Here is a 15,829-nt window from a genome sequence, read left to right as displayed (position 1 = left end):
ATTGACATTTACATTTAGTCATTTAGCAGACGCTCTTATCCAGAGCGACTTACAGTAAGTACAGGGACATTCCCCCGAGGCAAGTAGGGTGAAGTGCCTTGCCCAAGGACACAACGTCATTTCGCAAGTCCGGGAATCGAACCGGCAACCTTCTGATCAATAGCCCAAGTCCCAAACGCTCAGCCATCTGACTCCCATTAAACTCTCAATAGTTATTGATTGCGGACGGACTTTTCTTGTTTGTTATTACCTTACTTGCCTTTTGTCTTGCCTAGATTTACATCATATTAGCAACTCTGGGAATCAGTCTAAGATCCCAAGGTTATAGTCAGCCCAATGACTGAAGCTTTCTGAAATATCTGATACATTATATTTATTAAATGAAGTCACCCAAATATTTCAAAGGTTACACAATGAAACATCCCAGTTTACATTAGACAGGAGAGATTATGCCGTGGTCACCATGATTATGGCTACATGTTGTTTTTCCAGAAATCAGTTCTGAGGGAGGAGTGACATCATCAGCCCACTCTAGACTCTGGTCCCTGAAAGGTCAGAGGTCAGACACAAACACATTCTTACTTTAGAGACCTTCACTGTGACATCATCATGATTGACAGATCGGGAGGCGGGGCTGAAGCCCATACTCACAGGTGATTGGTCCGATGGTGAGGGGCTTGAGGTGGAGGGACTCAGAGACAGAGCGGGCCGTCCTTCTAGAGCACACCTGTAGAGAGACCGGAGAGAACGGAGAAAGTCTGAGAAAAAATGAAGTCAAGGGAATCAGAGTCTTTAAGTACAAGAGGCCAGAGAGACCAGATAATTAGAGACCTGAGACTCAGATAAACCAGACAGTCAGTGAACAAAGCAAGTACTGTAAAAGAAATCAAGTCGAAGGGAGAGTTTGAAAGTAAGGAGGAAAATAGATTAGGAAGGAGGGTGGGAGGACTCACAGGAGAGCAGGAGGAGTTCCTCTGGTCACACAGGTTGAGGCTGCAGTGCAGGTAGACGTCCCTGTAGTCCCCCTGGAACAGGAACAGCAGCGCAGAGAAGCGAGCCTGGAGGGACAAGCCACTCTCCTCCACGGTCACCTGGTGACGGTCGGTAGGACACCTGGTGGAACAGGGGAGTTAGACAAACATACACACACACATACTTCTCTTCCCCTCTCCAGCCTCACATACTTGTCCTGGATGAGGAAGTATTTCAGGAGGTCATCAGGATCAGGGGAGTGGGTGGCGTAGCAGTCCTCCAGAACGACCACAAAGGCCTCAGCGTCCGTCTCTTCAACAGACACGCCCACATGCAGGATGGAGCCCAGGGGCAGAGTGACCGGGCCTGCAGAGTAAGGAGCTGTGTAGTTGGCATCACGGAACAGAGACATGGAGGTCCTGGCCCTGGGACCCCTGCCTGACAGCTCAACTCCAAGCCTGACAAGATATGATGGAAACAGGAAACAGCAGTCAGAGTAGTGTGTGTGTGTGTCTGTGAGAGAGAGAGAGAGAGAGAGAGAGAGAGAGAGAGAGAGAGAGAGAGAGAGAGAGAGAGAGAGAGAGAGAGTGAGAGTGTGTGTGTGTGTGTGAGCGAATGTTTGTTTTGTGTAAGAGAGGTTGTGTGTATGTTCGTGTTGTGTATGTAAGTGTATCCACCTACTTCGGGTATGGTCTGATGGCCACATCCAGACTGGCCTCTGTCTCCAGAGGATAGGAGCAGGAGAAAGGGATCCTCACGGGTTGAACCATGGTCACATTGCTGACCAGGTAGACAAACAGACTGTTGGAGTAGATGGCGTGGCTGCCGTTGGTCTGGAGAAAAAGGTGGAGAAGAGGGAGGAGGAGGATGGCGGTCAGAGTTGAGTGGAAGTATAGGCAAAAAAGAAATATGGGGGTGGGGTGAAGGTTGAGGTGAGACAGGCAGACAGACAGGCAGACAGACAGACAGACAGACAGACAGACAGACAGGCAGACAGGTTCATGGGTTGGCAGGCAGACAGACGAGTTACTCTGCTCTCACCGTCAGAGAGGTTCCACAGCTGCCCTCCCTGCGCTCCACCTGGTACCACACCCTCCCGTCACGCTCCTGGTGGGCGGAGCAGCGGGGGTCGGCCAGGTGAACAGAGGAGGGGTCCAGACCGTTGGGTAACAGCTGAGAGTTGAGGAGACCCACCTCCAGGTAGCTCCTCCCACACACCAGCTCTGGGGCTGAGACAGGGGGTGTGTCTGTAGGGTGAAGAGAGAACCAGAGCGATGATGAGGTACAATTAGTATTATAACGCAGATCGAATGATTTTGCTTCAGAATCACCTGGTTCAAATTCAAGCTTCAGAAACCTACCTTCACAGACGACCCCGGCATCTTCACCGTGGTTACAGTTGTGTGAGCCAAAGCCCTGATGGCTGCACTCTGTCAGGGAGGACTCTGACCCCGAACACCTGACATCGTCCAGCCAGATGGGCCCGCTGCCCTGGCCAAAGCTGGCATGTGTTGGAGCAGACAGGGCGCTGCCACAGCCCAGCTGTCTGCACACCACCTGGGCATCCTGCAGGTCCCAGATGTCATCACACACCGTCCCCCACTGGTCCTGGTGGTAGATCTCCACTCTGCCAGAGCAGGCAGGGTTGTCAAGGTAACCGTTGACCAATCTCAGAGGAGCACTAGCTATAAAGTACAGACAGCAGCCCAGAGAGTTGCATGAAGATCACATCGTTATAGATTATGTGTGTTCATTTCCTGTTCTATAAATATAATGACATATTATATATATATATATATATATATATATATATATATATATATGTATTTATACTTCTAAGGTGGGACCCCCCAAAAATAAGATTCTGGCAACGTCCCTGGTTGATACACAAATAATGAAACATCTTTCCAGATCACAAACCCCTGTCCTGATTCAGTCGTTCACTGTTCTGTGCTTGTGTGTTGTAGTGTCGTGTTTCTCCACTAGGTGTCACCCCTACTCTGCTCCTCCTTGTGACACGTGTGTCATTACTAAGCAGTCTGATTGCCCACCTCTATAACCCAGTCTTCTGGGTCTCTCTCTGCCAGACTGTCTCGTGTGCGTTACCAAGCCTCTCACACTCACCCTCACAGACGACCCCGGCATCTTCACCGTGGTTACAGTTGTGTGAGCCGAAGCCCAGATGGCTGCACTCTGTGAGGGAGGACTCTGACCCCGAACACCTGACGTCGTCCAGCCAGATGTTCCCGCTGCCCTGGCCAAAGCTGGCTTGTGTTGGAGCAGACAGGGCGCTGCCACAGCCCAGCTGTCTGCACACCACCTGGGCATGGCTCAGACCCCAGATGTCATCACACACCGTCCCCCACTGGCCCTGGTGGTAGATCTCCACTCTCCCGGAGCAAGAAGTGTTCCCCCCAGCCAGACGCAGCTCTCCACTCCTAGGGGGGAGGGTTGGAGGGACCGCTGTGATGTTCTGGTCTGAGAGAGCTGAGGATCAAGAGGAGATATTACTCACTAGAGAGAGACAGGTAGAGAGAGACGTTGAGAGAGACAGGTATAGAGAGAGAAAGGCAGATAGAGATGGTGAGACAGGTAGAGAGAGACATGTAGATAGAGACAGTGAAAAAGACAGGTAGAGTGTGTTCTCTCTTCAGACTTTCTTACTTGCACAAAATGCAGTCACTGCGACCCCGGTAACGAAAAACTTGTAGACATAGAACCCTCCGGGGCATGCTTTGACATGGAGGGGACCTCGGTCATATTTGCAGCATGTGTTGCCGCTCCCACAAACGCTTCGCTCAACCACTCCGTCGGAGAGACGTGGATGAGAGCCGTTGATCCACCACGGTATATCTGTTCCGCAGTGACGCGCCGGAACGCAGCTTGTCGGCATCTGTGCGTCGCGCCCCCCAAGAAACAGTCGATACCAATCCCCTTTCCAGCGGACGCCACCGTCGTTCAGTGGATCAGAAGAGTTATATGGGTTGTGGACGGACCTCCTGTCGTCGGTCATGTTGGTGTAGTGCTGGCAGGGGTCCAAGCAGCGTTGGCCATTTACGTTGAGGCAGTCTTGGCCAGCGGGACACTGCATGCTTCCACAGCTGAAAGTCACGGTGCGAATGTCCGGACTACTGCTGTCATCGGGGTACGGGGGCGAGCGGAGGGGCGTTTGGCAGTTGAGGCCGTCGCCTACGAAGCCTTCTTTGCAGGCGCATGTGAGCGACCGGACGGAGAGAGAGTCGCCCCTCTGGTCGGTGTCGGACTCCAGACAGATCGCCTGGGTGTGACACGCTGAGCAGCTGCCGACCACTGCACCTGCAGAACAGACCGTGGACGTCGCGAAGAGTGGGGTTAAATCAGGAGCATGGGTTTGTTTACAAATATGAGTGGGCGGGGGTTCTTTAATAACTGAGGATGAGCCGTAAAAATTTATTTTCTTTATAAAAAGTGATTTTGTTCGGAAGCTTTTTAGGTTTCCCCTATAGGCTACTGAAACAAATGGTTGTATGTAGGCTTTTTGTAAGGTAATACCACTATGTCCATTTGGATGTAATAAGACAACCAATGAGACAAAAATGACGTAAGTGACTGCACATCCTACCTGAGGCAACCCCAGCAGCAGCCTGCATGGACAGCAGAAACAGCAGACAATCTGACATCATCATTGTGCACCGCATCGTTCAGATCACACAGAAATCTGACAGGAAGCATAGGGAGAAGAAATTGAAATAAACTTTACTAAGTTTGAAAATTAAATGGTCAATTAAACCCACGGGGTGAAACAGGCAGCTTGAAATTCATGTTGCTCATACAGTTAATCAGCTCAGCCCCACCTGCAAATTGAGATCAAAACAAATGCACCCAAATTGTGTCCTATAGCCTACAGGACACTGATGTGGGTCAAGACTGCCTTTTAAGCTAGTTCCATACGGTCAGTAGCTTACAGTCTTACAGATCAGATCCTAGGCCAGATGGCGGTTCTATAACCCTAACTTCAGGTTCTATAACCCTAACTTCAGGTTCTATTTACATTTACATGTATTCATTTAGCAGACGAGAGCTTTACCAAGAGAGAGCTTTACAAAGTGCATAGGTCACTGGTAATAACAACAAGATAGCCAAAAAAACATTGCGAGTAGCCAAAACATGAAGCACACATTGTGAACAACCAAAGTAAGTGCCAAAGGGAAGAACCATAAGAGCATGTAGTTAAACAAGTTACAATTAAACAACATGAACCGCTATAAGTGCAAGTGTACCTGTGGAAAAAACAAGCAACAATAATAAAAACAATATATCACAGCGAGTACAAAAATGTTAAATCAGTTACCACTGACCACAAGAGCAACAAGTCTCTAAGCAATAGTCATTGTGAACCTTGAGGAAACTAACATCGGGTCAAGCGAACCATTCCTAAGTACCGTTGTACTCCCGGAACAAGTGCATCTTGAGCCTTTTCTTGAAGGTGGAGAGACAGTGAGTGTCTCTGATGGAGGTGGGGAGTTGATTCCACCACTGGGGGGCCAGACAGGAGAAGAGCTTGTGTTGGGACCGGGCGGTCTTGAGCGGTGGGACCACCAGGCGGTTGTCTGAAGAAGACCGTAGGTGACGGGTGGGGGTGTAAGGCTGCAGGAGAGACTTGATGTAGACGGGTGCAGTCCCGTTCACTGCTCGGAAGGTCAGTACCAGGGTCTTGAATCTGATACGGGCCATGATAGGTAGCCAGTGGAGAGATGAGGAGTGGGGTAACACGGTAGCGTCTGGGTAGATTGTAGACCAGGCGGGCCGCCGCGTTCTGAATCCTCTGAAGAGGGCGGGTTGCACATGCTGGGAGACCAGCGAGCAGCGAATTGCAATAGTCCAACTTGGAGAGGACAAGTGCTTGGACTAGCAGCTAGGTGGAGTGCTCAGACAGGTATCTCCTGATCTTCCGGATGTTGTAGAGGGTGAATCTACACGACCGGGAGACTGCAGCAATGTGGGCCAGCCTCAATTGAGGCAGGCCTCAATCCTAGCTGAGATCCCCGGATCGGTCGGGGGGAACGACAGGTACAGCTGCGTGTCGTCAGCATAGCAGTGGTAGGAGAAGCTATAACCCTAACTTCAGGTTCTATAACCCTAACTTCAGGTTCTATAACCCTAACTTCAACCATCGAGAGGCACAATACGATTGTCTGTAAGAAACATCAGTCAGTTGCACAAACCTACCTTATAGCAGGGCTGAATTACAATCAGTTACACACATCCAGACTCTGACTGAAGTCATGTCAACTTAAAGATGTTCATAATACACACATCCCAGACTCTGACTAAAGTCATGTCAACTTGAAGATGTTCATAATACATGACAAGAAGCGACACAGAGCAGCAGTGAGTGTCTGAGTGGAGAGGTCTCACCTGTCGGAGTCTTCCCAGTGTTCTGGTGTCTGAGTGGAGAGGTCTCACCTGTCGGAGTCTTCCCAGTGTTCTGGTGTCTGAGTGGAGAGGTCTCACCTGTCGGAGTCTTCCCAGTGTTCTGGAACACACCTGAGTTCTCACACACCTTTATACGCACCCGTCTCCATGGAGAGTGTGTGACGTGTGATTAAACGATTCAGGGGAAACAGGGATGTTTTGTGTGAGTGAAGAGGTGGTGTTGGTGGAGGTGGTGGGGTTGTCCCATTGCAGAACAATCGGCATAACTGTTAAGAAACATTTGGTGTTTACACAGATCAAACAAAATCCATCACTTTATATCTCTCTTTTCATCTCTCCATCACCATGGTCACTGGCCACACCCCACTCCACTCCTGCATTGAGTCAACATTCTGATAGCAAATTATACATGATATGACTTTTATATCTTTTGTTGCACTGGTACCATGACATTCCCAACAGTTAATGTGTCATGTATTGTTGCGGTAGCTTGACATCCAGGATTAGGGTACAGTTTATTGACTGGGCATGTTCCAGTAAAGGCCATTGAGTGAACTTCCTCTTTTTGGTATTGATTCTTGTGTGCGAGATACACACACACTCTTACACACTTTCTCTCTCTCACACACTATCTCTCTCACACACACACTTTCTTCTTTTGTGTGAGTACAGCGAGCACCCCTCCACACACACTCTTACTCACACTCACACTTTCTCTTTTACAAACACACTCAGACACTATCACTCTTACACACACACACACACACCTCTCTTTCTCACACAAAAACTGTCCTACACATCCACTATCTCACAGGGTACTTGGGTCAAGGTCCTCTACGGTATTGATTTGTTCCAACATGAGAATTTCAACATTCTCACACAAGTGTGAGATAACTGTAGCATTGTATAACAACTGTGCATAGTTAATAACACCTCTGTTGTACAATTGGTGACAGACACAGACATATATGACAATTATATAATTGTATCCAAATTAACAGGTTTATGAAAGTCATTCTCTTTACAAGCATTTGGAATGTTAAACATTTTGTTTCTGTCTAGGGAGTCAGATGGCTGAGCGGTGAGGGAGTCGGGCTAGTAATATGAAGGTTGCCAGTTCGATTTCCCGGCCGTGCCAAATGACGTTGTGTCCTTTGGCAAGGCACTTCACCATACTTGCCTCGGGGGGAATGTCCCTGTACTTACTGTAAGTCACTCTGGATAAGAGCGTCTGCTAAATGACTAAATGTAAATGTCTGTTTCAATAATGTAGTACCCAAACTCACCACTAGCTGGAATCACTGTTTAAAAAGCAGAACATTTAAATTGTACTTAAGTCATTTCAGTAGTTTTATGATCTGACTGTGTTTGATATGATATTGTTGTACTGTCTTGTAAAATACCATTCCCTGGCTCTAACCACCATAAGTAGACAGTTAGTCACAACTGTTTCCTGTAATGTACTACATGCATATGTATGACATACTACACACACTATTTGTATGGCGCTTTGGATAAGCGTGTCTGCTTAACAGTACAACGTCACATGCGGTGTATGACCAGGATTCAGTTAGCCTCACACTTGGGTTGGGGCGGTGCAGACAGTTCCACAACTGCATTTGGAGAACCCAGTCTCAAGGCTAGATGCAGCGGGTCGGAGAACGTGTGTCAGACTGAATACTGTGTTCTGATTCCACCACAATACATCATGTGGGTGAGGGTTATTACATTACATTTACATTTAGTCATTTAGCAGACGCTCTTATCCAGGGGCGACTTACAGTAAATACAGGGACATTCCCCCGAGGCAAGTATGGTGAAGTGCCTTGCCCAAGGACACAACGTCAGTTGGCATGACCGGGAATCGAACTGGCAACCTTCGGATTACTAGCCCGACTCCCTCACCGCTCAGCCACCTGACTCCCAGGTTATTCTACACAACTTATTAGTTGTGTATCTGGGGTAAGACTCTTAAGGACTGTTCATATGTAAGAGCACGGCTTTGAGGCCAGGATCTTCAGGGTAGGAGAGGAGCACAGGTGATCCAATGAGGAGACAAGATTGATTCAACCACTTTGTATTAAAAGTCACATGTGGAGTTGAGCTGTATGTAGAGTGTGTTTGGTGTATGTAGTATAGGTGTGGTTATCTGTCATGGACACACACATCAAACCAAATGGAGTTACTTGGTCTCAGCAACACACAAACATGGATAATCGCTGTTTTAGAAGCGCAACAGATAAAAGTAAAGACAATGTGCGTTCTCTCGCATGACGTATGGTGGTGCTACTACAAATTAAGAGTCCTTCAGCATGAGAAATCACAAATTAAATGGTACATGAGTGGTACGTGTTTCAATACTCTGAAGCGGTGACCTTCACCTGAGGTGATGTAAGGAAATAAATGGGGTGCTCGTTTACCCATTTTGGATTGGTTTCAAAATTAGCAAAAATATGAAAAAATGATTCTATGAAAAGCTAGTAGTATGAGCCAGGTTCGAGAATCGAAGACAAATTATTGGGGGAGATAGTTTTGGAAATGTTGACTGGAGTTAATAGAATAAAAACGACCGGACGAGCCGGGTGCCTAACCGTAAATGCAATACCACCTACATCCACCGGGGCCGTTGCCTCAAGCCAAGGGGCGAGGGTCTGATTCTTGTTTGAACCGATCTTGAATATTTATGTTGGCATAACATAAATACAGTATTAGTTGCTACATGTGTTTTATTTCCATCTCTGTCGATTGTTAATAATAACTATAGGAGCCATGCATATCATATACATAGGAGCCAGCTATATTTACGTTTGTTTATGGTTTGTTTTACCTATACGTCACTATTATTGACTATGGTCAGACAATTACTAGGCTATTTAAACACCTGTGCACCCACATGGTGGTAGAGAGGGGGTGAGTTTGGGTTTCGCATTTTTTGTTGACTGCAGTTCTCTTGTAGTTTAAAGCAGTATTTTTCATACAACTGGATTTAGTTTCGAATTGTTTTATTTTTAAATTCAAATGGACAATAAAGACCCGAACGCAGAGCACAGAGTGGAACTGCCTTATTGAAGCATGTCCCTATGGCAACCACCTCAGCCTCTCAGCGGGTTATGGAGGTTGCAAAGAAGCCGCTAAAACAACCTTTACTAACAAACTGTGATTGAGGTTTGCAACGCATACATCTGATGATGGGTGGATGACTCAGAATAAGAATTAAGAATACTAAGAATTATAACTTCTTTATTAAAGTCAGATTTCATCAAGCCTTGATTATTACAAAAACATTCCATGCTTTTGGTCAGATAAGTGATTAAGTTAAAGGAAAAGTTGTATGTTTATTTAGTAGGCTATACTTATTACCCAGTGTTCCCACTATTTCCTAATATAAAATGACTAATTATGGAATACAACCTTCAGAAACAGTAACCCAAAATTTAAAGCTTATAGTTATTTATATGCAGGGTGTTCTGTCATCATTTTAAGGGTTAAAACATAACCCTTAAAATGTTGCCATAGGGATGGTCATGAAACCGTTCTGAGGGAGGTGTGACTTCATCAGCTCACTCCAGACTCTGGGCCCCTGGAGGTCAAAGGTCAGGGACAAACACAGTGTTAGCAGGGAAACCGTTACCTATGACAACATCATGAGTCGTCATGGCTGTGGGTTATACTCACAGGTGATTGGTCCAATGGTGACGGGCTTGTGGGGTACGAGTTTGTCGACAGAGCGGACAGACCTTCCTGAACACATCTGTGGAGAGACACCAGAGAGTCAGAGAGACCAGAGAGTCAGAGAGACCAGAGAGTCAGAGAGACCAGAGAGTCAGAGAGAGCAGAGAGTCAGAGAGAGCAGAGAGTCAGAGAGAGCAGAGAGTCAGAGAGTCAGAGAAACCAGAGAGTCAGACAGACCAGAGAGTCAGAGAGGCCAGAGAGTCAGAGAGACCAGGGAGTCAGAGGCCAGGAATGAAATTAAATGAGTAAAGAAAGTCAGGACGACCAGTAAGGAGGGTGGGAGGACTCACAGGAGAGCAGGAGGAACTCCTCTTGTCACACAGGTTGAGGTTGCAGTGCAGGTAGACGTCCCTGTAGTCCCCCTGGAACAGGAACAGCAGCGCAGAGAAGCGAGCCTGGAGTGACAAGCCACTCTCCTCCACGGTCACCTGGCGACGGTCGGTAGGACACCTGGAGGAACAGGTGAGTTAGACAAACATACACACACACCCATACTTCTCTTCCCCTCTCCAGGCTCACATACTTGTGCTGGATGAGGAAGTATTTCAAGAGGTCATCAGGATGAGGGGAATGGGTGGCGTAGCAGTCCTCCAGAACGACCACAAAGGCCTCAGCGTCCGTCTCTTCAACAGACACGCCCACATGCAGGATGGAGCCCAGGGGCAGAGTGACCGGGCCTGCAGAGTAAGGAGCTGTGTAGTTGGCATCACGGAACAGAGACATGGAGGTCCTGGCCTGGGAACCCTCATCTTTCACCGCACCTTCAAGACTGACAAGATATGGAACAAGTAAACAACAAAGTCAGAACAAAGTTAAAGTGGACACTAGGTGTGTCGATGTTTGAGTTTGTGAGGGTCCACCTACTCCAGGTATGGTTTGATGGCCACATCCAGGTTTGCCTCTGTCTCCAGAGGATAGGAGCAGGAGAAAGGGATCCTCACGGGTCGAACCATGGTCACATTTCTGGCAGGGTAGACAAACAGACTGTTGGAGTAGATGGCGTGGCTGCCGTTGGTCTGGAGAGAGAAGGAAGAGGACAATATGAGTGGCCCAGCCTGTGCAGGGTCGATCAATCAGGCAGAAACAGGCAGACTGGTAGAGTAACCGTGTCCTCACCGTCAGAGTGGTTCCACAGCTGCCCTCCCAGCGCTCCATCTGGAACCACACCGTCCCGTTACGCTCCTGGGCGGAGCAGCGGGGGTTGGCCAGGTGAGCAGAGGAGGAGTCCAGATGCTTGGCCGCTAGCTGAGACTTGAGGAGACCCACCTCCAGGTAGCTCCTCCCACACACCAGCTCTGGAGTGACTTTTGAAAAAAGAGGGCACGCGAGAAAGAAAGTCAGAGAGAGGTGAAAGAAGATGAATAAAATTGAGAATAAAATAGTTCATGTGGCAGTTGAACTCTATTACTTTTGTCTAGTTGAAGATAAAAACACTTAATTCATAATTCTCATAAGTCTAGGTTATGTTATATTGACTCGCGCTGTGTTTACACTTACTGGTGGTTGAAGGAGGGGTGGTGGTGGAGATAATTTGACGAACTGGGAAGAGAGGTAAACCAGCAACACGAGTTAAGCTGCTGTTTATAAATTGTAAAAGTAAATAAACAAATGAGGTCAATTAGAATGATTGTGTATCATTTTATTTTGATAAACTACAATGTATACAGTATATGTGATATAAATTGGCCATGAATTTCCTTATCAGACTTGTCAGCTGATTTACATTGCCAGAAACAATGTTCAATGTTCACATCCTACCTGAAGCATGATGAAAAGCTTGTATGACCAGGAGCAAAACCAATTTCAGATAAAGTAATTACAAGCAGTCCACAATGGTTACATACCTGCACAATAAGCCAAGTGACAAGTCTGTGGATTGACAAACTTGTAGACATAGTAGTTTCCAGGACAGGCTTTGACATGGATGGGGTTTGACCTAAAGTAACAGCAGTCGTCCCTCCAGTGCCCACACACACCACGTTCCACCACCCCGTCTCCCAGCTGGGGGTGAGGAGCAGCGAGCCACAAAGGGGCGTCGGTCCCACACATGTTCTGTTCCACACACGCGTCTGGCATCTGGGCGCTGGACCCATCCAGGAACAGGCGATACCATCCCTGCCAACTGTTACCATCGTCGCAGTGCGTGCCACCATCGCTACTGTAGTCCGTTGAGCGCCAGGCATCGTCCAGAACTGAGTAATGCTCACAGGGGTCAACAGAGCGAAGAGTACCGTTGACACTGAGACAGTCCTGGTCTGCTGGGCAAGGTGTGCCCCCACACAGGAACACCACAGGAGTGGTGGAGGGAGGGGGGGTGGTAGTGGAGGGAGGGGGGGTGGTGGAGGGAGGGGGGGTGGTGGAGGGAGGGGGGGTGGTGGTGGCAGGAGGGGTGGGGGTCATTTGAACAACTGGGAAGAGAGGTAAACCAACACCACGAGATAAGCAGCTGTTTAAAAACTGTAAACAATAAATACATACTAATAATCAGGGCTTTAATGGGAGGGTAAACAAAAATATAAAGTAAATGAGCAAATTAGGTTAATTGGAATAATATTGTATCATTGTATTTTATTTTACTACAATCATATATGTGATATAAATTGTCCATGAATTACATTTCCTTATCAGACTCGTCAGCAGATATACATTGTCAAAAACAACATGTTCTCATCCTACCTGAAGCATGATGAAGAGCTTGTATGACCAGGAGCAACAACAGACCCTCTGACATCATCATCATGCGAGGCTTCATTCTACTCAGACAAAAACAATTACAAACATTTACATTCACATATGAGCAACCCAAGCTCAGGTTAGTGAGTTTGCTCACTATCAGCAAGGGGCACTATTGCCATGTCACTCACTCATCCCACAGTGTTTGCACTACTTGAAGGGTGTCAAAATGTGCATCTCGTTCCTAAAAACATTGATATTACTTTGTAGAAGGTTCTGTAGGTGTCATTTCAGTACCAGAAAGAGTCCAGCTGTTATTAGTAAAGTTTTGCAAGCAGGTCTCTGGTCCAGTCTTAAAGCATATTTCTCTTGACTTAATATTAATGTATTATATTTATATGAATATATATGACAGCATAGGGGAGAATTTGCGGTTTAGTTTTAAATTTTAGAATACAGCTAAATCAGAAACAGCTTTTTAAGAAGATGTAAAGATAGATTTTTTTTTTATGTAATGAATCGGTGTTGCCAATGAAGTCATGCAAATGCAAACATTTAATCACAATTAAATGCCCAGGTAGATGTTAGTTGTTGTTGCTCTCAGGTTTATTCAGATAGAAAATGTGGACCTGTATTCCTAAACAGAATCACAAGGAAATGATAATACACTGTAAAAGTAATAAAGTGCAATGCCGTAGTGATGGAATAAATGACAAATATATATATTTATATATATATATATATTTTTATGGCTTGAATGCTTCTCCTGGCCACCCTGCTGCCCCTATTGGCCACCCAGGGTAGCGCAGTCAGAACGCGGGAGGGACCTTTGACCCTAACTATGCTGGTTCATATGGAGGAGGAACAGGAGGAGGAACAGGAGGGACAGGAGGAACAGGAGGAGGAACAGGAGGAGGAGGAACAGGAGGAGGAAAAGGAGGAGGAACAGGAGGCGGAACAGGAGGAGGAACAGGAGGAGGAACAGGAGGCGGAACAGGAGGAGGAACAGGAGGAGGAACAGGAGGAGGAAAAGGAGGAGGAACAGGAGGAGGAGGAACAGGAGGCGGAACAGGAGGAGGAACAGGAGGCGGAACAGGAGGAGGAACAGGAGGAGGAACAGGAGGCGGAACAGGAGGAGGAACAGGAGGAGGAACAGGAGGCGGAACAGGAGGAGGAACAGGAGGAGGAACAGGAGGCGGAACAGGAGGAGGAACAGGAGGCGGAACAGGAGGAGGAACAGGAGGAGTGATGTGTGTATATGTGTTGTGTGTGTGTTGATGTGTGTATATGTGTTGTGTGTGTGTTGATGTGTGTATATGTGTTGTGTGTGTGTTGATGTGTGTATATGTGTTGTGTGTGTTGATGTGTGGCATCAACACGAGGCTCAGATCACCTGAGTTTACTAGGAGGAAGAAAATACAAAACAAACAAAGAAGTTGTTCTGCCCAACACACACCACATAACTTTTGAAATCTTATCGCATGTCACTCATTTTCAGCAACTGTCAAGTTGTGACTGTGTAATTAGATTGTTGACTGACAGTTTCACACAATCAAACAGTGCTGGGCCTGGTAGTCGCGCCATGCACGCTTAAAACCTTTCACCTTTGAGGGCAGGGTCACGGTTATAAAGTCACAACTTTTAAAAGATTCCACTGGGTTTCTTTCTAAATCACATAAACTAAAGTCAACAAAAAACACATTAGAGGCAGTCACTTCCCTTGACCAGAAAAAAACATTTTGTTTTAAACCCTCTGGGATGCCTTCATTGGGGGTTCATTGGAACAGACTCATGTGTCTGTCTGGCATTACTACATGTTTTAGTTGTCCCATTAAAGCCATTCAAACCTTAAACAAGTATGATGCAAATGCAATTGCCCTTCATTGAAATCACCACAATATGATCTTGATGGCACAGAACAGAGGGAATCTGGAGAACAGGAAGTGGATACGTGTAGGTCAGGACAGGTGAACAGGAAGGGGATATGTGTAGGTCAGGACAGGTGAACAGGAAGTGGATACGTGTAGGTCAGGACAGGTGAACAGGAAGGGGATATGTGTAGGTCAGGACAGGTGAACAGGAAGTGGATACGTGTAGGTCAGGCAGGACAGGTGAACAGGAAGTGGATACCTGTAGGTCAGGACAGGTGAACAGGAAGGGGATACGTGTAGGTCAGGCAGGACAGGTGAACAGGAAGTGGATATGTGTAGGTCAGGACAGGTGAACAGGCTGGATTAAAAGTCTTGCCCCTCAACCAGGGGCGGACTGGCCGCAACCAGGGGCGGACTGGCCGCAACCAGGGGCGGACTGACCGCAACCAGGGGCGGACTGGCCGCAACCAGGGGCGGACTGGCCGCAACCAGGGGCGGACTGACCGCAACCAGGGGCGGACTGGCCGCAACCAGGGGCGGACTGGCCGCAACCAGGGGCGGACTGGCCGCAACCAGGGGCGGACTGGCCGCAACCAGGGGCGGACTGGCCGCAACCAGGGGCGGACTGGCCGCAACCAGGGGCGGACTGGCCGCAACCAGGGGCGGACTGGCCGCAACCAGGGGCGGACTGGCCGCAACCAGGGGCGGACTGGCCGCAACCAGGGGCGGACTGGCCGCAACCAGGGGCGGACTGACCGCAACCAGGGGCGGACTGACCGCAACCAGGGGCAACTTCGGAAATGTGTTCTTATGGACTTCGGAAGTTCAACGTAAGAAATGAAACATATGATGTAATTTCTTTGTAATCATCCAAAATAATATTAAGTGTATGGGTATTTTTCCAAGTAGGCCAATGACTGTTCGATATGTGCGATGTATTGAGTGGGCCGCGTGTCATTTACTGAGTGGGCCGGTCTGACAATATAACTCCCCCCCAGTCCGGCCCAGCCCTCAACAAAAAACACTTTAGAAGCAGTCGCTTCCCTTGAACCGAAAAGAATATTTTGTTCCAAGCCCCTTCTGAAACACTACGATGACACCAGACAAGCAGGTTCCTGTGCCAAGTTAACACTGCATAACTTTCATATTCTTAATGGTGTGGATCA

At 47.6% G+C, this 15,829-nt stretch overlaps 1 protein-coding gene across 1 annotated transcript; it reads right to left on the bottom strand.

Annotated features, from left to right (window-relative positions):
* Window positions 1-358: 358 nt before the first annotated feature.
* Window positions 359-12,871, bottom strand: LOC136964954 (uncharacterized). The gene is made up of 19 exons (XM_067258934.1): window positions 12,796-12,871; window positions 12,504-12,527; window positions 11,964-12,416; window positions 11,617-11,658; window positions 11,236-11,423; window positions 10,984-11,135; window positions 10,643-10,888; window positions 10,410-10,569; window positions 10,063-10,138; window positions 4,574-4,624; window positions 3,637-4,287; window positions 3,097-3,459; window positions 2,334-2,657; window positions 2,014-2,219; window positions 1,654-1,805; window positions 1,185-1,430; window positions 954-1,113; window positions 652-727; window positions 359-545 (listed from the first exon to the last, which is right to left on the bottom strand). Exons 1-19 carry the CDS (start codon window positions 12,869-12,871, stop codon window positions 532-534), a joined length of 3,660 nt encoding a protein of 1,219 aa, XP_067115035.1. The 3' UTR covers window positions 359-531.
* Window positions 12,872-15,829: the final 2,958 nt, after the last annotated feature.

The sequence above is a fragment of the Osmerus mordax genome, chromosome 21 (assembly GCF_038355195.1).
Source record: "Osmerus mordax isolate fOsmMor3 chromosome 21, fOsmMor3.pri, whole genome shotgun sequence".
Taxonomy (NCBI): domain Eukaryota; kingdom Metazoa; phylum Chordata; class Actinopteri; order Osmeriformes; family Osmeridae; genus Osmerus; species Osmerus mordax.
This window is presented reverse-complemented; position numbering and strand designations above follow the sequence as displayed.